Source organism: Xenopus laevis, chromosome 1L, assembly GCF_017654675.1.
Source record: "Xenopus laevis strain J_2021 chromosome 1L, Xenopus_laevis_v10.1, whole genome shotgun sequence".
Classification (NCBI taxonomy): domain Eukaryota; kingdom Metazoa; phylum Chordata; class Amphibia; order Anura; family Pipidae; genus Xenopus; species Xenopus laevis.
Genome location: NC_054371.1, coordinates 217,509,888 through 217,534,513, shown reverse-complemented (window position 1 = coordinate 217,534,513; position 24,626 = coordinate 217,509,888). Strand labels below are relative to the sequence as shown.

The following is a 24,626-nucleotide window of genomic DNA, read 5'->3' as shown; positions in this document are numbered from 1 at the left end:
CAGGCGAAAAGTCGCCAGCGACCGCCTCGCACCCATCACTATACTTCGCCAGGCGAAAATTCACTCAGACAATGCTAATTCACTAAAATGCAGAGTTGTTATAATGCCCTACACATGAGCCTACTGTATAGTTAATGTTCCATATGTTAGGAAATGCATGGGGGAACCCGGTTACCCAAAAAAAAATGTTTTAGGACTTTTGCAGGCTATCACTCTGAAAAAAGGAAAAGACGCCAGCATTTTTTGAACTTTGATGCTTTTTACACTCACAGAATATAATGTAAGTGACAGAAGATTGAGGAAGATCTAACTACTTAAATGTACTTCATCTGCTCTGAACTGGCGAAGGCAAGTCTGGCGAAAGAGGTAACGTTCAGTAAAATCCATATTTTAGTGAATTTGTTGAGTAACGATAGAGTGTGAATGAGCGCTTGCACCTATCTCTTTTTGGCACCTGCGCCCATTAGTAAATTGTCCCTGCGGGCGGTAACACGCGAATTGTCACCAGTGTTTGCCACTTTGCCCTTTAGTAAATCTGCCCCTCAAGTGTCTTCCATAATTACATCTGTTTTCTGGGCATGAGGAAGAAATTGAAACCCCAAGTCCCAAGCATTCTGGATAACAAGTCCCATACCTGTACTTTAATGTTACCTGAAAATGTTGCCCAATTAATCAAATGAATTTCATTTTGGTGAATCTGGAGGAACACAGATCTAGTTGGTTTGGGGGAAAAAAGTTTGTTGATATTCTTAAATTTGATTTCCCTTTCCAATTTAAGGTGATTTGTAGCAGTATTTACTATTTAATGAATCTATTTCCCTGAAATAGTTGACGGTTTAAAATAAAAACTTGTAGCCAGACTAAACACAATGTTTTCCATATATATATGTATGTGTAATTATTAAATATTCCTCCTTCATATGTGAAATTACACATAGCTGAGCTGAGCTGAGCGATGTGAAAGCCAATTTATTAGGGTCAAGAGTTAATTATCAGTGTTTCTGCACAGGTTTAAAAAAAAAGTTTGCCCTATAGACCCTGAAAACAAAACAATGGAAAGATCGGGCGCGTAAAGCAATTACCATTATCAAAAACAAAGAGCAGAGGCTTTGTGCAAAACTGCAAAAGCATGTGACAGTTATGCCACATTATGAGAAAATGAATTGGCCCACACACAATGGCAGGAAAAAATCTCATTTGTTTCTTTTGAACTGTTCATAGAAAGAATATATATAAAAATGAAAGATCATTTTTAAAACTGTGACACAATTGCTGAGTGTGCAGTTGTAAGAGCAGCACCGGATTTGCAAATGAGGCGCCCCTAGGCCTCCGCCCCCCCATGAATGCGCGCGCACCCCCTACGCTGCTCCCATTGTACCTCTGCTCTGGGTGTCCTGTAGGAACCTGGAAATATAGATGCGACTGAGCAGAATGCTGCCCATAAAAATGTGCCGCCCTAGGCCTGGGCATTGCCAAAAATCTGGGCCTATATGAGTGTATAAAAATGGATCTGATGAGAGTCCATAAATAATGATATCAGTGAAAAAGCTAATCATTAGAATGCTATTTTTATATTAGTTTTATTTTTTTAAATCTATTATGAACTCAGTGTCCTTAGGTTTAATACCACCTGTTTTCATTAGGTAGGTCAACCTTCCAATCTGTTGAACTGCCTATACATGGGGATATACTTTTGTTTGGCACCCAATGTGGTCCTTGCCCAGTGGGATTTTCCATTCTTTTTCATTCGATAATCCGACTAAGCCTCAATCAAGTACCACAATTTTTTTTTGGGCTAGATAGTTAAAGGGATCTTGTCATCGGAAAATATGTTTTTTTCAAAATTAATCAATTAATAGTTCTACTCCAGCAGAATTCTGCAGGGAAATCCATTTATCAAAAGAGCAAGCAGATTTTTTTTTATTCAATTTTGAAATCTGACATGGGGCTAGACATTTTGTCAATTTCCCAGCTGCCCCTGGTAATGTGACTTGTGCCTGCACTTTAGGAGAGAAATGCTTTCTGGCAAGCTGCTGTTTTTCCTTCTCAGTGTAACTGAATGTGTCTCAGTGAGACATGGGTTTTTACTATTGAGTGTTGTTCTTAGATCTACCAGGCAGTTGTTATCTTGTGTTAGGGAGCTGTTATCTGGTTACCTTCCCATTGTTCTTTTGTTTGGCTGCTGGGGGAAAAAAGGGAGGGGGTGATATCACTCCAACTTGCAGTACAGCAGTAAAGAGTGATTGAAATTTATCAGAGCACAAGTCACATGACTTGGGGCAGCTGGGAAATTGACAATATGTCTAGCCCCATGTCAGATTTCAAAATTGAATATAAAAAAATCTGTTTGCTCTTTTGAAAAATGGATTTCAGTGCAGAACTCTGCTGGAGCATTTTGAAATATTTTTCTTTCCGATGACAGTATCCCTTTAAGTCACCCGCTCCTCGTTTGTGTGGAAAGCAGAAAAAGCCTTGAAAAAAATCCAGCTTTGATCTAAACTTTACATCTTCATACACTATCCAACAAAGTACAGCCAGGGCAATTGTTGATCAGATCCAACTACAGACCAGGTTCGGCCTTATTTGGCTATACAGGAAAGAGACAGGGAAGTGGATCCAATGAAAACTATTTTGAGTGAAGAGGCTCTCTCCTCGTGTATAAGAAAATTCGAATTCAGGAGCAATATATGGATTCCTTCCCACTTTTGCTTTGCATACAAATAAAGAGAGATTCTAATAATTTGAAAACTTTGCTTGGAATATATTGATCAGGTCTATACTGTATATATATCAAGCAGAAAACCTTGTGTAAGGGAGAAACTAGTTTATAGCTGGTATCTGGTGGGAATTAGCCTGGCTGTACACTAAACCTCAGTGGGAGAGTTTCAGTCTATAAGGCAGTCCATGAAGGTGCAAATATTTGAGTCACAAGTCAGTGCATTATCACCTGAAATACATAAATTCAGAATGGTACACACACTGTTAACACTATTTTCTAAATATATTCTCCAATGTTTCCTACTTGGCATATAAACCACATTGTATCTATTTGGTGGTGGGTGGGAAAAATTAGATTCATTCCACTAATGGCACAAGAGAGAAATAAACCAATACATTTGTGTGACTGGCTGCATGGAGGTATTAAATGACATTGTATTTGGAATTACAATACTAAATGAAAATTGCATATAAAATCATATTGGATGAAGGCAAAAAATAGAAGCAGCAATGAATCTTTCTCACGTTTATTCTCATCTCTCCCTACTGAACTAATCATAGGTAAGAAAAAAAAAATGATATGAAAACCCCCTGAGGAACTAATAGGCAGAAAAAAAAAGAAATAATAATATATAACTAAAGTTCTAATTTCCCTTTCTGGAACAGTTAGTTTTAAACATATTGGAAGGTATTTATTTATTTTTTTAAATTATGTATAATTCATTCCAGGCTCCAGAATTTGAGCCATAGACTACCTGACTATATAAACAGGAAAAAATTGTGAACAACAATTTGGATATTTCATTTGTTCCTTGTTGCATATAAGACAACTGTCCTTACATGCATAATGTGTTTATCAGTTTAATTTGACATGAAACACAACAGTCTTTGGTTCAACAGTTTTTAGTTGGGGATAACAGTAGTTTTTTTTTTTTTTAAAAACGCCTCCCGCCAGCGCTACGCTACCCGCATGTGCATAACGTGCATGTGATGTCACACGCATGCGCATAATGAGCAATTTGTGACACATTTTCATTAAATGCGCACAAGCGACCAGACATGGCGGCTCGCACCGGGGGCTCCTTCCCGGTGCAGGTAGCATAGCGCTGGCGGGGGGCATTTTTTTTTTTAAAAAAAACTAGTGTTATCCCCAACCGGAATGCAACAGGTGCCCTTTTAGATGTAACAATTTATTTTCTGAATCTGAATAATTCCGATTTTTTTTCTCATTGCTGCCATTTTTAGAAAAGAATTATAAATTTGGACAAGTGATAGCACTCAACGCTGCTGTGAGCTGCAGTGAGCGTTAAAACCCTGTAGAAAATAAAAACAATGTGTAAAACCTATTAATTTTTGAGATTTGACAAGAAGTATAATGATGTCATATATTTGTAATCTTGAAAATAATGCATTATTCATAACCATCTTCTTCTGGGTATAAATTAACTAAAACAAAAACAAAACAATGTTTTAGCAAAACATATGAAATATTATATTTTGTTTATATTATGTGCACAGCCAAAAGCAAACAGTCTTATCATTCTTCAAGCTCTTTGGGGAGAGAGTGCTCTTTTTCTAGATTTCTAGAGCTATAAACAGAGAAACTAATGTGTGTGGAGATCAAGCACAATTCCTGTACAATAAAATTCCTTTATTGTGCTATCGGCTACTTTGCACTATCCCAACAGAATAACCACAAATACATTTCACTCAGAGAAATTTAATGTATTTTCATTCTTTTAAAAACAATCTTATGTTAATATATATGTGGTCAGATTGATTTCCATGTATCCGTGGTTATTGCATTTACTACTGTAAATAACAAATCAGCCAAAAGTAGAATTATTCTATAATGAATCATTCTGAATTGATCAAATTTAAATCAATTTTTTATTCACTTCAATTCAATCAATATTAAATCGAGATTGATGTTTGATAATGGAAAAAAAAAAAGAAAAAGAAAACTCTTGCCTATAGTCTTCAAGGCATTTATCATCTCAAACCTGTGATTCTGAGATATTAAATCAATATTACATATGAATTCTGACAATTTTAGCAAAGTGGCCCATTGAATTCCTAAGATAATCATATCCCTAAAGGGCTGATATTTCAAACATTGAGGTTGGATGTGACCTCGAGGGTAAAGAGTTTTTTGGCAAGATTGAAAATCATATTTTTATTACGATTTTCCATTAGTCGCAATATTTTCCCCTTGCTTTTACATAATTTACCCATTAGTGATTTTTTTTATTTTATAAATTTGTACAAAACTACAACTGCAACATCATAGCCATTATTATGTGCTGCTAATGAAAACCACAGATACAGCTGAGGAATCAATAACATCCTTTTAGCTAAGCTCATGGCGGCCATTGACACTTGGAAGAAAATGTAATTTCCCAGCTTCAGAAACAGTGTCATTATCAGAGAGTTCCAAATTCTGGCTTGTCAACAAAGATGTGCATTCCTGTCTTTTTGTATTTAAACACCTGAGAAAATCTAATCAATCCCATTGTGTGGTTGTTAAAGTGGACCTTTTGCTTTTAACGTTAATGACCACTCACGTCTAAGAACCATCAACTACCAATCAGATATTTGTTTTCAAACAACAAAACCAATAAATACGACCTGCTGATCTGTTGCTAAGAGTTACTGGACCTGGAAGTATTTTTAGATTTTACATCCATGGAATGTTTAATTACACCAATAGTTTACTAGGAAGGACAGCAACATGAAACTTCTTTATAACCTTCAACAAAATACCAAATTCCACTTTTCTAAATATGCACCAGGGTACTAACATCTATTTTAATGTTTATGTAAATAAGAGGAAAGCCTACATTGCAGCACAAGTAAGGGTTCATCAAATTGCTAGATGAACCTGTAAACAACATGGCTCAAAAACGGTGCTTTAGAGAAGCTGCAACTTAAAGTGGACCTGTTACCCAGACATAAAAATCTGTATAATAAAAGTCCTTTCCAAATTAAAATGAAATCTAAATAATTTTTTTTATTATAGCGTTCATAGCTGTTGTAAACTCATTTAAAAATCTCAGCTGTCAATCAAATATTGCCTGCCACTCCTCTATGCCTTAGGCAATTACTTTCACTTTCCATTCAGCACTTCCTAGATGTCACTGCTCTCCCCAAATTCCCCCGTTCTCTTAACCATTTAATTGTGTAACCAGGACATGGGGATGGACATCAGGTCCCCCATTCTGGTGCACAAACAAGATTCTGAGATGATACAAGGCTTGTCTTAATAACAGTGTCCACAAAATGGCTCCTGCCTGCTTGTTATAATATCAGTTCCCAGACTGATGGAAACAAGATTCAAATAATTTATACAGTGTAAGTAAAGTTCCTTTTGCTTGACTATCATGATAAAATAGGATTTTGAATAATTTTTTTAGGTGACGGGTCCCCTTTAAAGGAGAAGGAAAGGCTTTCTGCACTTGGGGGTGCCAAATGTTAGACACATCCAAATGATTGTATTGACTTACCTGAAACCCCAGGCCGGTGCTCCTATGAAGTGATGAAGTGTCAGGCTTGCTGACACGAAACGCGTTAGTTGTAATCCCCCTCCACTGTACTTTTAATGCGCTTAATAAAGCCAATAATTTGATATTGAAACGCCTGACTCCGTGACTGCTTTGATCGGCGCTCCGTAGCGATACCATTGGAGTATGTGTTAAGCCGGCTAGAAGGAGCCAGAAGTATCGCGAGAGCTGCGACTCAGCAGGAGCCGGCGTACCACGGGTGAGCTCCGCTATTAGCCGCATCGTCCTTGTGTTTGTCGGTGCTCCTATCAGCAGAAAACTGCATTGGCCCGGGGTTATACCAGTGAGCACCACAGAGCGAACTTCTTCCGTCTTCTTCTTTCTTCAAATTTCCCAGGGCAAACGCATGCGCAGTTGAATGAATGAACTTTTTAGTTAAAGTTCGGCTTTTTGGTCTACTGCGCATGCTCAACCACTCGAAGAAAGAGGAAGATGGAAGAGTCAACATTGTACGTTATATAATAAAACATAATCATGGCCATGCCCGGAGTCAAGGATTTTTTTCCCTTACCTTCTGCATTTTTCTGGCATTCCTGCTGATTGCATTCCTGAGTTTGTAGAGGTTTTGCCTTTGCTTTTTCACAAAGATCGTGATGTACCATACTGTTATTGTGCGTGTTCATACATTCAATGTTTCTTCTCTGGGTTCCACCTCCACATGAAACAGAACACTGGGTAAAAAAAAACCAAAATTGATCCTTTCAATGTACATTCCTTTTCACAACTGTCATTTTTAAAAGAAACCGTTTCCCAAAATTGACGAATCTCTTGCTTTTCACATGTCACATTCCTTTATTTAAAGTATTGATTTCTGATTTGTTTTTATCTGGCAGTTCCCAGCTCTAGTTCTTCTTGACATTTACACAAAACGGTAAGGCAAGTTACGAATGCACAAAGTGTGAAGAATGGATGCCAATGTACTTCTGCCCAGACACACGGCTTTCCTCTAATTCTACTTGGCAGAAAGTTTCTTATTGCCATAAGACAAAATCTATATTCAAGTTTTGTTTTATTTTTTGATTCATAACGGCAGGTTGTACAGTATGTATATACGGTACATTGCCCTAGGAACAGTATATAATCCGCTGGGACGTAACTGCGTCATTACCAGCCTACTTGTCAACTTGCTTATTTATGCATTCACACATTGCTTGTTAGTAAAGCCATATTTATGATAAACATAAGCTAATTTATTGCAATTAAATCAGATACTCCAGGAGATGTATACCTCAGATGGCTTGTAATAAATGTAAAGTTAGGGTTATTTTACCATTATTCTGCATAACAGTGATTTATATAGTGACTGGCTATATAGTGCATCCAAACCCAATTTACATAGAGGAAATGAAAGCAGAGCAGGCAGTGTAATCCTTGAAACACATCCTCATTGTGTCTGTTCCTATGCATTTCGGAGTATTGACATCCACCCAAACAACAACTCTTCCTTTCAGTGTTGCTATTTATTGGGCACCTACTGTATCTAGTGCTATTAATCTCTATTCCTTTAAGACAGTGATCCCCAACCAGTGGCTTGGGATCAACATGTTGCTCTCCTACACCTTTGGATGTTTCCCCCAGTGGCCTCAAAGCAGGTGCTTATTTTTGAATTCCTGACTTGGAGGCAAGATTTGGTTGAATAAAAACCAGATACAGAGGGGCAAATTCACTAAGGGGCGAAGCGCCGAACGCTAGCGTTAATTCGCTAGCGTTTGGCATTTTCGCTACTGCACAAATTCACTAACGAACGCTGGCGTAGTTTCGCTAGGGTTACTTCGCAACCTTACGCCAGGCAAATTTTCGCTAGCGACGAAACTACGCAAATTCACTAACTTGCGCAGTGTACTGAACGCTACCTTTTACGCTAGACTTCCTTCGCCACCTCAGACCTGGCGAAGCGCAATAGAGTAGATAGGGATTGTTTAAAAAAAAGTCAATTTTTTTTCTAAGTCCCAAAAAACGCTGGCGTGTTTTCTACATGATGGCTGATAGGCTGAAAAAGATCGAAATTTTTTTGGGGCTCCCCTCCTTCCCCCCTACATTTCCTGACTCATGGCAACTTACCTAGACAGTGGGCACATGTGTAGGGCAAAATAAAATTTTTATTTGATGTTTTGAAGGTTTTCTAGGCATTTGTAGTGCTGATATGTATTCCTCCATTGAAATTTGAATTTCGCGCCGTATGTAAATGAACCATCGCTAGCGAAACTTCACTTCGCTTGGCGAATTAACGCTAGTGCAACTTCGCAAACTTACGCTACCCCTGTGCGCAACTTCGGATTTTAGTGAATTTGCGGAGCGCTGGCGAAAATACGCCTGGCGAAGTGCGGCGAAGTTGCGCCTGGCGCAACTTCGCATCTTAGTGAATTTGCCCCAGAGACTCCTGTATGCTGCCAGTCAACGCAGGGTCTACCAAATAGCCAATCACATCCTTATTTGGCACCCCAGAAACTTTTTTCATGTTTGTGTTGCTCCCCAACTATTTTTACATTTCAATGTGGCTCACAGGTAGCCATGGGGACCCCTGCTTTAAAGGAGAACTAAAGCTTAACTAAAGAAGTAGGTAGAAATGTTGTACATTATGTTTTGTGCTTCTGTACCAGCCCAAGGCAACCACAGTCCTTTAGCAGTAAAGATCTGTGTCTCCAAAGATGCCCCAGTAGCTCCCCATCTTCTTTTCTGCTGATTCACTGCACATGCTCTGTGCTGCTGTCACTTACTGAGCTTAGGGACCCACTCACAATATACAGTACACATAGAATAGAAATGTCACAATATAAGGCTGATTAGTAATTAATACAGATAATTACTACATGGCAGCACAGAAACCAGTGCAATTAGCATCAGAATTTAATAATCAGCAAACCTGTAGCATCAGCTTATATTACAGGGGAAGCTCATTTTCTGCTGGATAATTAGTGACGAGCCCTAAGCTTAGCTTCTCAACAGCCAGTCAGAGCCCACTGAGCATGTGAGTGTCACAGACACTTTCCAAGATGGTGACCCCCTGTGACAAGTTTGAAGTCCTGGATCATTGCTGCTATTGACAAACTGAAACTTTAGGCTGGTGCAATAAGGTGATTATATAAAATATGCCATTTTTTAACCATAATCATTTTTATGGTTTAGTTCTCCTTTAACAGAAGGGAAAGCACAGGAGGGAGTAACACTGTCAGTACTTTCTCTTTGACTCTTGCTCTGGCTCTTACTTTGAGCATGGGCAACAACAGTAGTGAATCTAAAACAAACTTCAAGATCTTACCACTTTTGTAACCAAAGTCATTGTGTTGCTCTGCTTTAGGCTGCAGTTTTCTTGAGTAATTAACACCCAGCTGCTTTAAACATCTTCCTCCTTTGATTTACTTAATTAATCCCAGGAAGATGAAGATTTCTTTTAAATATTAGCATTCCTTTAATCTTTTCAAATAGCAGAGGAGCCAGTCTCTCGTATAATTTTCTAGAGGTTGAACACAACCTACTGTATTTTCATACACAAATGCCATCAGAAATGTAGACTGGAGCCTACAAGTAATTAAAAAATTGCAATAATACATGGATGGATGAAAATTAAAAGTTGGCAGTGTGTAATGGAGAACATTATGAAAATAATTTCAGTAGTGACTGTGATTTTACTCTGAACCTAATCATAATGAGCACTAATAATAGATGTCCAGTCAATGGGCCCTTATGGCGGTGAGAGGCCCAGACAGATGGGAAGTTGCAATTAACTGGCAGCTAAGTACTAATGTGCTGCAATACATATTTTGCAGGGGAGTGGGCAGGTTCTGGTTCAGCTTTTGACTCCGGCAGCCTCCATTTGTAATCACACACTTGCAGCACCCCCTTCGTGATATCAGAGATAGGCAGTCAGGCACAGAGGTGCTGGCCAGGTTTGGGTAGATTAACATCTAAGAGCCTCTCTTTTTTGACTTGGGTGATCAGTGAGTTGACAGTTGTGCTCTTTAGTTGGGCTTTTTATGGGGGCCATTTGCTATTTAGTTGGCAGGACCCACCACTCAGAGGGTCAGGCAGGAAGTTCATTAATAACCCAGGTTCTCTAGGAGAAATTATGTTAATATCAGGGTCGGACTGGGCAGCTGGGACACCGGGAAAAAACCTGGTGGGCCCCCGCGTTTTGTGGGCGTGCTGGCCCAAATCCGCACCCAGAAACTCTTTGTAGCGTGTCCTTCCTCTGTCGGATGGTCACGGCAAAAACACTGCGCACATGCGCACACACGCGGTGCAACACACATGCGGCACAGCACACGGGCTCAGCAAGGGAGGCCAGAGGGGGGCTCTGGGATGGCAGCCCCGGGCCCCCCAGTCGGACCCTGATTATTATTCTCTTTATTTAATAAAGCTCTGACATATTGCACCGAATTTTAAAGAGATTATATATCATTCTCTTCAGTCCCTGCCCCAGTGGAGCTTACAATCTGTCTCACACATGCTAGAGTCAGATTTATCAGGAGCCAATGAACCTGTCAGTATGATTTGGAGTGTGGGAAGAAACCATATGAATAAACAGGTAGTTTGGGGTCCTCGTGATTTCTGATGCAGGCCTTTAAAAATTTTAATATTAAAGTCAGGGTGTATGTTCAAAAATCGCCAAAATTTTTTTTTGCCGCCATTCAAGTCTATGGGCGTCATTTCCGCAATGAAACAATTTGCCCATCCCTAGAAATAAATCCTTTTCAACCTGGAGAGTTTTGACATTTTATGGAAGCCATCGGGTTACTGTGAAGGACACTGAGCAGCTCTGTGGACATGGACTTCTCCAGTTCAAGAAGGGAATGGGCTAAATAACACTTTGACCTTTTCGTTGTAACTTGTGACCCCCCCACAAAAGCTTATTATTTGATACCAACACAATTTAGCCATGTAACACAGAGGTACAGAGGGGTGAGCAATATTATGTAACTGGGCCTTAAACTAAATTTGCAGCAGGATAATCTGGTGCAGGTCATGTGGATGGAAGGATAGAACAGATCTAAGAAGTTCTAACACCAACAATGGACCAAACAACTACATATATATATATATATATATATATATATATATATATATATATATATATATATATATATATATATATATATATAGTTTGCAGAGTCACTGATTGCACAGGAGAAATTAGTAAAACAAAACTACCAGTTCACAAAAAAGGTCCCTGTATATTGAGCAGCAGCTTAGGGATTAGTTATACAAAGCTCATCATTACATCATTGTTCACGGGGCATTGAATGAGGAAGAAAATGTTTTCAATTGGAAATAATACGCAGAATAAATTTTCAACACAGGTCCTATTTATTACGTTTATGTTTGGCAATGGTGTATATAGGTGCATATGCTGCTTTAATAATGCCATTAATTACAACCAATAACCAAACTTCTACCCACATTTGCAGTGTGCCAAATGCATTTGTTTCTTACACAGCATTTTATGGCAGATTTCCACCGTAATTGTGGCTTTGAGTGGGTATTGTGCTGGAATTGCACTCAATTTCAGGACAAAATGTAAAAACAAAGCAGAAAACGGCAGCACTTTCATCTGCAAATCAGCTTTTATTGGTGCTTATTACATGTTTAGGGAGCTAATCCTTTTTCAAGTTAAAAAGGGACTATCTCCTGCAACATGGCAGGATAAGCACCGATAAAAGGTGAATTGCAGATGAAAGTGCTGCCGTTTTCTGCTTCGTTTCAACATCTTGTTCTGGAATTCCTTTCACTCTGTAGATGGTGTGCGTTTTGAAACAGGAGGAAAAGAAACATTTTAGTTTTACTCCACTTATTGCATGACTTTATTTCACCCAAAATGTCAGAATGCTTGTGCCTTGCCATAAATCTGACACAATGGTGTAAAAATATTTGAAACTGAATTATTGCTCAGCATCAACATGATGCCTGCGTGTGATTCTTTAAGTCTAAATCTGTTGTGCGTATTTCCACTATCTTGAAGGTGGGGAGACTGCATCCATTTTGCCATAAACAAGCTATGGTATTTATTATAGGTACTTGTGTCCAAAGCCACTTCTCTGAACTTTCTCACATTTGCTCATGGAGCCGCTGCATCCGTCCCATGTCTTCTTACGAAGTGTGTGCAAGTGCACTTACTGATGGTGACAGCTCAAGGGTTCCTACAAGATCCAGCATCAATAGTAACTACAGTATGTATAGAGATTTCACTGCATAAATATGTACTATAAAATGGGCCATTGACAACTGAGCAAAGAAAATGCTGCAAAAAAAAAAAAACAGAGAAAAGCCTACTTTGACTCCAAAGCATTTCTAAATGATTGCAAATTTTTTTTTGTGGACAGGACAGATTAACGGATCACTAGCCGTGTACTGTGAAAGTCTACAAAATCACGCAAAGAAGTAATTCTAATGCAAGAAATAAACCAATCCTGAAAATATTCATTAATGTTGCGTCTCATTGGCGGCTGACGCGTCGTGCACAGGTCTCCCTTGTGGACGCAGTTATACTGCAATTGCCTTATGGGAAAAAACATGGAGATTCACATCCACACTGCACTTGTGGTTGTAAACGACCCATCTACTAAAAACTACAGGAACCTATTGCAGCATTGATAACCACAGTCTCTTTGCACTGTCTATAGGGTTGCCACCTTTTTGGTTTTTAGACTGCCCAGGTGAAAAGTGAAAGTGCCTGTCGGGATTTCCAAATTAGGAAAATCCGGACAGAACATTGAAGTGAATGACATGGCGATCAAACAATCGCTGATCACCATGTCACCCACCCCAGACATCATCCATCCCGCCCCCTATGTCACCCATCCCGCCCCAAACATCATCTGGTCCGCCTCCCATCATCACCGCCCAACCCCGAAGTCACCCATCCCACCTCCGATGTCACCCGTCCCACCCCCACGTCACCGAGCCAGCCCGTTCTCCTCAAAGAATAAAGGTGACAACCCTAACTCGTATTGCACAGTCCTTCCTGCCTTCCATTCCAAACATCTCGCTGCACCTATTGATACAGGTGAACCCTGACGTTACAGGCAACACCTGGCCAGGTGATAGCTCCAGGGTTCCCTTTGCGCTTTGTGACTAGTGATGGGCGAATTTATTCACCAGGCGCGAATTCGCGGCAAAGTTGCAGCAAAAATTTGCCGGCGTCAAATGCCATTTTGCGAATTTCGCGCGAAATTCACTCATTTTTCGGCGAAGTGAAACAGCGCAAATTCACCCATCACTATTTGTGACGCAGCACACTTGCAGTTTTGTTAGTTTTGGCGAATCAGACACATTTGCAGTAGGCGCAGCACAATTGCAGTAGTGATGAGCAGGTCAAGAACAACTCAACCCCAACCCGCGCTTCTACTTATATAGTATATAAAAAAAAGCGCGTTTGGTGGAAGTTGGGAACTAGGAGGTGGCAAACTTCGGCCAGAACTCGCCCTGGTTCAGGTCCACCCCTACATCACTACATTTTGGGAATTTAATTTCCCCCTTGTGGCTGTGATAATGCTGAAATTCAGGCAAAAAAACCTCTGCCTTGAGGTGAAGAAACTTGTTGATCTCACTTGTAATTGCACTTTGCTCCCTGCACTTGCTGATCTAATTGAGCCCTATTACATATTATGCAGCTAAATTAACCAATGATCTGTTCAAGTTGTGTCTGATTTGTCACTTAATCATTACAGTACTTTTAACAAATCGCAAATGCAAATCATGTTATAACTTCACTTGAGAATGTCTGGCCTGCGCTACTCATGCCCCAAAAAGGTGTCCAATCATAAGCTTCCATTATTCTCAGCCTGATTTCCAACTACCTTTCTCTGCACAAATAATACACGCTGATTAAAATTACGGTGATTTCCATCACTTGCCATTTGCTGTGGGAATCTGCAGTTTCTTGCATATCGTCAGTGAAATACAGGTGCCGCGCTGAATGAGTAACTATCACGATTACACTTCTTTGCATTCCGTATGTTTTGTCATTTTAAAAGAAAGTTCTCTTTCCGCTTGACATTACAGGATAATGTCTACTCTGGCAACAGAATCAATAATTTGTTTTTCTACAAAATAAATATCTGCGTAACTGGAAAAAGAATCTTTCCTATTCTCCTATCCACCGCCCTGAGTAACAATAATCTGGCTTTTGTTCTCACTAAAAAGTGTTTAAAGTAACTACAGGTATAGGATCTGGTAACCAGTTATCCAGAAAACTCCGAATTATGGAAAGGCCATCTCTCATAGACTCCACTTTAATAAAATAATGCAATTTTTAAAAATGATTCCCGTTTTCTCTGTACAGGTATGGGACCTGTTATCCAAAATGCTCGGGACCTGGTGTTTTCCGGTTTATGGATCTTTCTGTAATTTTGATCTACATGCCCTAAATCTACTAGAAACTCATGTAAACATTAAATCACATCAATAGGCTGGTTTTGCTTCCAATAAGGATTAATTATATCTTAGTTGGGATTGGGATCTGTATTATTACAGAGAAAAGGAAATCATTTTTAAAAATTTGGATTATTTGGATAAAATAGAGTCTATTGGAGAAGACCTTTCCGTAATTCAGAGCTTTCTGTATAACGGGTTTCCATATAATGGATCTTATACCTGTAATAATAAAACAGTAGCTTGTACTTGATCCCAACTAAAATATAATTATTTCTTATTGGATGCAAAACCAGCCTATTGGGTGTATTTAATGTTTACATGATTTTCCAGTAGACTTAAGGCATGGAGATCAAAATTATGGAAAAATCCATTATCTAGAAAACCCCAGGTCCTGAGCATTCTGGATAACAGGTCCCATAGCTGTACTTATTTATATACACTGCACACTTATATCAGTATGCAGAGCACAAATTCATGAGTTTGAAACATGTGCACATTTTAGCCCTGTAACATTATTAGTATTTATCTCAATAAATGATCAAATAATACTTAGGGTTGCCACTCTAATCTGTTAAATCCAGTCAAGGGGGCATAGTGGGTGACGTCTGTGTTCTGTCTGAAATTTCCTAACATGGAAACCCTTCTTAAAACTGCTAGGGCTGCTAGGCGAACACCTAACAGGTGGCAACCCTAATAATGACTGGTATGTTTGGTACCTCCATGGTGGTTCTTATAATAAGGGTGACCCATCATACCCCCTTCTCCACAGTCAAACTTGTGGAAAGGTGATATATGGATACATTTTAGATGCTTAAAGGAGAAGGCACTTGGTGGTTGCTTAAATCACACAACAACGATTCGGATGTGCTCCAACCCTACCTCCTTAATGTGAATAAATTAGGCCACGCTTATTATCAACACCACTCACCCTATAACCCGGAGTGGGTCCAGGTGCGAATGCCCCGGACCTGTCGCTTAGATTAACACATTCACAGGCATTTAATTTAGCGGGTCACTCACCGCTTGAAGTCCCTGGTCTGGGCGCAGCACCCCGAACTCACAGCTTGAGACGCCACAATCAGTACACTTCCAATGTTGCGCACACTTCACGTATTAGCAGACAGCGGTGATTTTAAAACAGCTTTATTTCCCCGACAATTCTCCTAAGCACTTGGTGGTGCCAAATGTTAGGCACCCCCAAGTGAATGAAACCCTGGGCCGGTGCTCCTATCAGCAGAAAACTGCACCGGCCCGGGGTTATACCAGTGAGCACCACAGAGTCATCCTCTTCCAGCTTCTTCTTTCTTCAAATTTCTCAGGGCAGACGCATGCGCAGTAGAACGGAATAGCCAACTTTTTAGTTAAAATTCGGCTTTTCAATCTAAGAAAGAAGAAGCCAGAAGATAAGCGTTCTGTGGTGGTCGCTGGTATAATCCCGGGCCGGTGTAGTTTTCTGCTGATAGGAGCACTGGCCCGGAGTTTCAGGTAAATAAATATATTCACTTGGGGGTGCCTAACATTTGGCACCCCAAGTGCTAAACAACTTTCCTTCTCATTTAAGAACCTCTTACACTGCATAGGTACATTCTGAGCAGTCCAATAACCCCTAACCTTTGACCTCAGCAACATATACCGTAGCTTGATCCCTATACGACTGCAGTTGGTAAAACCCACTAGGTTAACGTTAACACCTTCCTTACCATCTTATGTAAATGAGATCAGGTAGCATTAGACTGCTAAAAGAAATAATATTTTTAATATCCTCAGAGCTTCCTCTACAATGCTGAGTTCATGTCGTTATATACAGTATATGCTGGCACAGCTTTATGGTATCTCTCTGTAGTTATGAGAAACCGTAGGGAGTTGTCCCTGCTATGGAAAAGCCCTGGTATTTTCTTACTTCCATCCATGAGCTGATGTTCCACCTGGTACATGGCTCCTCACTGCAGTTCAAACTGATTGGTGGGATCTTCTTCCAATCACATCGATCCGCTTTTGGGCAAAACACTTGTCTTTGGCGGATGCCACCCCCACACGTCTTTGAACACTTGGAAAAGAGTACACAGATGGAATTAGCATATACCTATATCTTGCTTCGTTCAATGTTCCTCTCTAATAAGATAACAGGAAGTCATTTTTATATTGGCTGCTTTCTGGACACCAACCATAGAACAACCAAAAATCACATATACTTAAAAAAGTCTTATCATTTTCAAAACTTGATGCCTATAAGCCACAGGGTTGCATCTGAGTGAAGTGAGGTGAGCCAGCGAGGTCCGGGTTACCCAATCACTGTCCTGATCGCACCAACAGGACATTTGTACAAACAATTCGATCAGTTTTTAGGATGTGAAAAGAAAGAAAAAGAAAGGATTTCCTTTATTTATAATATGATGTCTTCAATTTACTGGAACTCCATAATATAATAAAATACATTTATTGATACTGAAAACTAATGATTAATGGACCACATTTTTTTTCCAGGGGTGAGCTGCCCTGAAGCCATTGGCTAGAAGCGCTGTGATTCTATGAATGTATTATTGGTATTTACAGGAACTACTTAGCTCTGGCCCTTCCAACCTCTTCATCTAATATTAAAACCATAATATATATGAAAAATAGAACTTTCATGGATTTGCATTCTCAGCTGTGTGCACATATTAACCTTCAACTGAGGGACATTTCAGTTGTGCAGTTTTGTTCTGATCCAGCATGGATGAGATTCATTAGAGAAATTGCACATTGCACATCATCACAACAACATCGCATCAGGACCTCAATATAGTAAATCACTTATCTTTTTCATTTATCAGGTTCTGTTTGTGTGCTCCACTGGGAAATTGACTTCCTGAGCTGATTTTTCTAAAGGGGGTCTTCCATGTGTGCCGGTTGTGCCTCCATAGCTTTTATGAGACTGATGTTTATATTTCATTAAACGTATATTTATTAAAATTAAATTGAGTTTAGCATTGCTGTGAATTTCATTTAGGCTTATTTATCACACATGGGTGCCTTCATTCCATTGCCGGTATTTTACAAAATAAGCTGCCTGTTTATGGATGCAGAGCATTGCATAAAGACCTGAAAGTTCCAACGCCAGACAGGCTCCGACTCACTGCAGCTTGCCTTTAACATAACAATTAACTTAACACTGTAAATACTAGTGTAAGGAACCATAGGGTTAACAGTCCCTATGGCTTTAATACCTTAAAGTGCTTCATTTCCCTGGTTGCTGAGCAAAAGCCCATGTAAACATTTGTACTTATTAACACATTTCTCTCATTGGCTTTGAGCCTATGACTATTTCCTGCCTCATTGCAACATAATGATTGGCAAGGGAGTGGCCCTTCCTCTTTGGCCTGCATCAGTTTATCTGGGTGGATGTTCCATTGAGCCTGGGATCAACAAGGTCCTGGAAGTGTTAGGCCCTAAAGGGACAACCCTTTTGGAGAAGTCAGGGAGCAGGGACCCCGTGAATGAGATTAAGCTAGTGTACAGGATAGCAAATGTTCTAGCACTCTCTAGAGAGAGTGGATCAGTGAACTTTAGTTAGCAAGAGCAGCCTGTGCTCCATTAAGGAGGACAGAAGGGAGTAACTCTCCTCCAGGCTCTGCTTATAGTGTAGGCGTCGCAGTACTGACAAGCAGGGCCGCCATCAGGGGGGGACAAGTGTCCCGGGCCCGGGCCTGAAGGGGGGCCCGGCAGTGCTGCATTTTTGAAAGAGCCGGGCCCCCCTTACAAGCGCCCTAGCCTTGCGGCCATTTCGCAGGCTGCAAATGCAGAAGTGCCGAAAAGCCAAAGCCGAAATCCCGAAGCGGCGAAAAGACCCGGAGTCACGAAAACAGCCGAAGCCGAAGTCCCAAAGCGGCGAAAAGACCCGAAGTCACGAAAGGAGGCGAAGTTGAAGTCCTGAAGCCTTGAGTTCAATTCTACTGAACACCAGTTGTGTTTTTTTTTTTTTAATCCCCTTCCATCAATGTATTATTTTAATATTCTATAGCATCCTGCCACCAATGTTTTTTTTTAAAAAAAATTTTTGTAACTTATAAGGGGGGCCCTGGAACCATTTTTTTTAAAAAAAATTTGGGACCCAATTTTTTTAACTTGTAAGGGGCCCTTGCCACCAATGTTTTTTTTTTTTTTAATTTAATTTTTTTTTTCAGTTTTTTTTGGGGCCCCAATTTTTTTTAACTTATAAGGGGGCCCTGACCATCAATAGCTTTTTATAACTTGTGTGTGTGGGGGGGGTTACTTTTTTACCAATTTTTTTTAACTTATAAGGGGGCCCTGACCATCAATAGCTTTTTATAACTTTGTGTGTGGGGGGGGTTACTTTTTTAGCGCTGATGTCTGTGTGGTCTTTTAACTGTGATGTGGAGTGGGCAGGATATGGGGTGGGGCTTGGGCGTGAGGGTGGGTGGCGGTTTTGTTGTATGGGGCCCCGTGATTTCTAATGGCGGCCCTGCTGAAAAGGGTAACAGGTTATGTTTGATCCCTGTTCCACGTCTACTCTAGGGGATCTGGGCCACATGAGGTATTCGCCTAGGTGGAGAAACGTTCAACTCTTAAAGCTGTTCCTACCATGGTGCCATCTACGCTGTACCTTCTAACACCTGTGACTGTATCTGGAATTTATCTGAACTATTCCATGAGCTGTGAGTATTTAACCCCTGTGCCACTTTATAATTGAATAAAGCCTGGGTTCTTTGTTTGCAAAGATCCTCTGGTGTCCTCTTTTCTTTTCTTTACATTTTTGGCAGTTTTGAGAGGTAGGGTTTGGCAGTTTTGTGTATTTTTCTCCACACAGCAAAGGCCCATCCTGATGAAAGAGGGTCTAATGTAACCCAGGCTCTATCCTACTAGATGGTGTCAGCTTGTTTGGGCCAAAATAGGGTTTCAATAGTAACACCAAATTTACGATTCGTACCAAAATTAGAAATCCGAATTTTAGTAAATCTGCCCCTTAATAAAGCACTTGCTGGCCTAAAATAATTTTAAATCCCCATTAAATATTAAGGTGGGCAACCATAGGAAAAAAACACATTTACATAATCTTCACATGAACTCTACAAATGTGAACTCTGTTAATGCCCCATGCAACTATAAAATAACAACACCCTACCTCACTCCATGGTTTAGCAAGCCACGACAAACAGGCTTCTGTATTGCAGGATGTGTTTTGTTCTGGATTTTTCCCAGGAGACTGACAATGGAAAGGTCTGAGAGGTCTGTTTTCTCGAATATCCACACACTGCACTTCTCTGGTCTTGAACCCTCCTTGGCAGTTCTTAGAGCACTTTGCAAAGGACAAAAAGGAAACACAAATGGGATATTTAATATGATACTCAGACAAGTTCAGTAAGGTGAAAACAATCTCCTCATTAACTTCCGGAATTGCCCATAGACTTCTGCTGAGATTTCACAAGATAAAGCAATAGATCCTTCTTTCTCCTTGAATTGAATTGGGCCCATTATACAGTATGCTAGATAAATTTTGTATTTAGGATATGTGTATTTACTGTGTGAATCAAAGTTCTCTGCTGGTCGATATTTTATATAGTTATGGAAAAGTGACTATTTTTAGTGATAGTCTAATTTGTCCCGCTTTGGCGAAAAATTTCAAAATTTCCAGCGAAATTTGCGAAAATGGCAATAAATTAGCGAAATGTGAATTTTGACGACCATGTCAATTCTGACGCTTGTGTCAATTTTGATGCCGGCGTTAAAGTCAATGGGCGTCCAAATAATGTTGACACGCAAAGGTTTTGACGAGAGCGACTTTTTTCGACGCGTTCACCCCAGTCCATGGGTGCAAAAATCTGGAACAGCAAAAGGATGTGAGTTTTCTCCAAAAGTAAATACCAAAATTATAATTAAAAATTCAAACAATTTATTAGGACATACAGATAACCGCCTAACGCGTTTTGTGCCTACTGGGGCACTTACTCATCCCCAGTAGGCACGAAATGCGTTAGGCAGTTATCTGTATGTCCTAATAAATTGTTTGAATTTTTAATTATTATTTTCGTCTTTACTTTTGGAGAAAACTCGTAACCTTTTGCTCTCCATACCTTCAGTCAACTAAAATATCGTATGAACATTAATTGTTTTGCTTCCAATAAGGATTAATTATATCGTAGTTGGGATCAAGTACAAGCTATTGTTTTATTATTACAGAGACAAAGGAAATCAATTTTAAAAATCTGAATTATTTGATTAAAATGGAGTCCATGGGATAAAATCCTTTTTGGATAATGGATCCTATAAATGTACTTGATAATCAAGTATGCCTGTTGTTAGGAGATTGCTTACCTTGGTCCAGTTTCCGGTTTGCCATTTGGAACAAGGACGGAGATGGCATCTTCTTGCAGGATCAGGTTTTTTAATGTGTTCACAGTCATTATCAATGTCAGTACTGCAGTCTACAGGCCTCCACATAGCCCCAAGGCCACAGGATGTTGAGCACTGATAATATCAAGAGTACTGTACTTTATTATATGACATTGCTGATTAGTTCTTCATGTATTTCTAGCAAGGTAATAAAGTTACATCTGAATATATACAAGGCTTATTTCTATCAATTTAATTCACAGAATGATGAAAACTTGCACTGCAGGAATAGAAAGCAAGAGGTGCAACTGCCAATGATATATATAGACACATAGGGGCAGATTTATCAAAGGTCGAGGTGAATTTTCGAATGAAAAAAATCGAGCTATTTTGTGTGTACTTCGACTAGGGAATATTCCAAATTCGATTCAAATCTAAAACCTGCCGGATTGCTGTTTTAGCCTATGGGGGACCTCCTAGAACTTACTTGAAGTCAATTGGTGGACTTTGAAAAATCTAAGTTTTTTTTTTGGTAAAAACTTCAAAACGAAGCGCTATTCCTTCGATTCGTACGATTCTAATTCGGCCGAATAGGTTCCTATTCGAAAACTAACCTATTCAACCAAAAAAAAAAACTTTGACTTAATTTTCAGTTGGTCTTTTTGAGTACGAATTTCAGAGTTTTTTCAATTCGAAATTCGACCCTTGATAAATATTTTCGAGTTTTTTTCAAATTCAAATTGAATTTGGACTATTCCCTAGTCAAAGTACACAAAAAAATAGCTCAAAATTCGATTTTTTTCATTTGAAAATTCACCTCGACCTTTGATAAATCTGCCCCTTAGTGTTGTAACGATGTTACCAAGCAGCACAGCAGAGATAAGGGCTGCCCATTCACCTGAACAATTATGCTCATTTATTTAACATGTTAAATTAGGTTTCCAAGTACTTAGCGGAAGGTAAAACTTTTTGACTGAAATAAAACTTCCGCTGAGAAGCAAAATAAATAAACTTGAGATGTATCCTATCTGATTAATTGTGTTATCCACATAAGCGGCTCAGGGAATATTTATCAACTTCATTTATTTATGTTCATGTAAATAAGCAGATCACAGAAACAGAACAGTTACAGTAATATTCATCTATCTTCTCTATTTCCATTGCCGCAAACATTCTCCTGCCAGGGTTTGCCCAAAACAAATTATTCTTGTACTTTCTCTGTGGCATTATCAAGTTCTATTAAAGAATCCTCTTGAAAACCACAAAATGTCAAGGTAATGTGGATGTACGAGATAATAAATAATGGTTAAATGGGGGGGGGGATCTAGTAAAGTAACAAATAGAAATATTTTTTTGGTTGTTTTTGGTCTGAATACATTTTAACCTTTTTAAAATGTATAAAGTAAGTAAAGTTGAATATTGTAGTTTATAGGAATTTGCAGAAAAATTGATAATGGGTTTATAGGAATGATCATCCACTTTTTTTTGTTTGTCCTCATCAAGCACAGGGGCTCCCAAACTGGGACCTTGGAGGTGAGATGTGAAAGCTCGAAGTAGGTTGAGTTTTGGGATAAAACATGTAGTTAATATCCTAGATGTGCTTGGAACTGTGACTAAATTATAGGGATGCACCGAATCCAAGATTCGGTTCGGGATTCTGCCTTTTTCAGCAGGATTCGTATTCGACCGAATCCTTCTGCCCGGCCGAACCATCGTTGAGGGAAATCTCATGACTTTTTGTCACAAAACAAGGAAGTAAAAAATGTTTTCCCCTTCCCACCCGAATTTGCATATGCAAATTAAGATTCTGATTTCGTTTGGTATTTGGCCAAATCTCTCGCAATGGATTCGGGGGTTCGGCCGAATCCAAAATTGTGGATTCAGTGCATCCCTACTAAATTACTAATATAGGTATGGGATCTGTTATCTGGGAAAACCCATTATCCAGAAAAGTCTCCCATAGAATCCATTTGATACAAAATAATCTAAACTTTGAAAAAGGAGTTCCTTTTCCTCTGTAATAATAAAACAGTAGCTTGTACTTGATCCCAACTAAGATATAGCAAAACCAGCCTATTGGGTTTATTTAATGTTTACATGATTTTCTAGTAGACTTAAGGTATGAAGATCCAAATTACAAAAAGATCTCTTATCCGGAAAACCCCAGGTCCCGAGCATTCTGAATAACAGGTCCCATACCTGTATAGCAATATTGTTCTATGTCTATAAACATGTTATATATGGGTTGCACTGAACAAAAGTTAAATCTCTAAAAGGGATTTGAACTGAAAAAATCCAAGTATTGGAATAGCAGGACCGTTGCAATTTGTGACCCTGCTTTGCATTTCAAGTTTGTACAGTAAGCCAAAGAAAATAGGTATTAGTGCTGACCTATAAAAGTCAAAACAACTGTAGTTTAGGGGTCAGAGGTGTGTAAAAACCTGATAAACCCCCAAATGGAAGGTATGTCTATTCCAGAATGCTATATGAGACATGGTCTGCGTTCTATCAGGGTACAGTAGTGGTTTACAGGTTGACCCGAAACCCGTGGTGAGCAGGGGGCTGATTCCAGGTTGAGCGGGTTTGTGTTGAAATTTGGCCGACCATTTTCAAGTTAGGGTTGGGTATGGATCAGACTAGGGAAGTCCACTCCTCTACTGCTCTCGAAGATTCTACATTTTAGAACCAGAGGTTCGCACAGAAGTAGTGTAGACAGCGGGAAACGCAGGTATGGTACATTCATGACAAAGCCTTCACGGCAAAATGCGCGTCAGGCACAGAGCTCTTACCACAAACTTTTTCCTGCTTCTGGAGGCAGCCGGGGGAGGTGGGCAAACTGACAAGATAGGAGATGTGATGGTTTGAATTTTGTTGCAAGCAAGTAGAAAGCATCAATTTGAAGGATGTGAATTTAATAACCACCAGTTACAGTTATACACAAGCTGTCTGCGATTGCCTTGGAACTAACAATAGGGACTAGGCCACAACTCACTTAGGTGCCTCCTGAGAGGACAAAGCGGTAGCATCACAATTCCTTTGGCATATCGATCAGATTGTTAATGGTGGTATGATACTTTTATAGGTATTGGCTTTAACCTTTATTAATCAAACCAAGATCACATTTCTCCCATCACCTCGGCATATACTGTACCCTGGGTAAAAAAGTTGGAGTTGTTTGGTCTGATTTTTAAGATCTGGGGGGATCAATTTATTTATTTATTTTTTGCTAATAAGCAAGATCCCTTGTCACTAAAACTGGATCAATACATCATCAGTTTTAATTGTTTTTAACCCATGAACTACCGTATATACTCGAGTATAAGCCGACCCGAGTATAAGCCGAGGTGCCTAACTTAACCTATGAAAACTGGGAAAACGTATTGACTCGAGTATAAGCCTAGACACAACTACAGCCCTGTCTCCCAGCAGCGCACATTGCGCCAAAGCGACTCCCAGCGATCAACCGGACTTCTTTGCAAAGTTGATGGTGACAGAGAATTGCCAAACGGATTACTGTGTGCATTGTCCCACTGTCCCACTACCATGTGCAGAGGGTGCTGTGTGATATTGCCATCACTGTTAATCTTTCATATAACCAACAGAGGGTGCTGTGTGATATTGCCATCACTGTTAATCTTTCATATAACC

At 39.6% G+C, this 24,626-nt stretch overlaps 1 protein-coding gene across 2 annotated transcripts in view; it reads right to left on the bottom strand.

The window, feature by feature from the left end:
• adamts12.L (ADAM metallopeptidase with thrombospondin type 1 motif 12 L homeolog) overlaps positions 1-24,626 on the bottom strand; it is a 352,590-nt gene that overhangs the window by 16,973 nt on the left and 310,991 nt on the right. Inside the window, exons 20-23 of one of the 2 annotated variants that reach the window (XM_018266519.2) lie at positions 20,961-21,113; positions 19,771-19,944; positions 16,549-16,695; positions 6,790-6,949 (exon numbers count right to left, since the gene is read on the bottom strand). In XM_018266519.2, coding sequence (XP_018122008.1) covers positions 6,790-6,949; positions 16,549-16,695; positions 19,771-19,944; positions 20,961-21,113 — 634 coding nt within the window. The remainder of the gene's footprint in view (positions 1-6,789; positions 6,950-16,548; positions 16,696-19,770; positions 19,945-20,960; positions 21,114-24,626) is intronic. The other variant, XM_018266523.2, reaches the window with a different exon arrangement.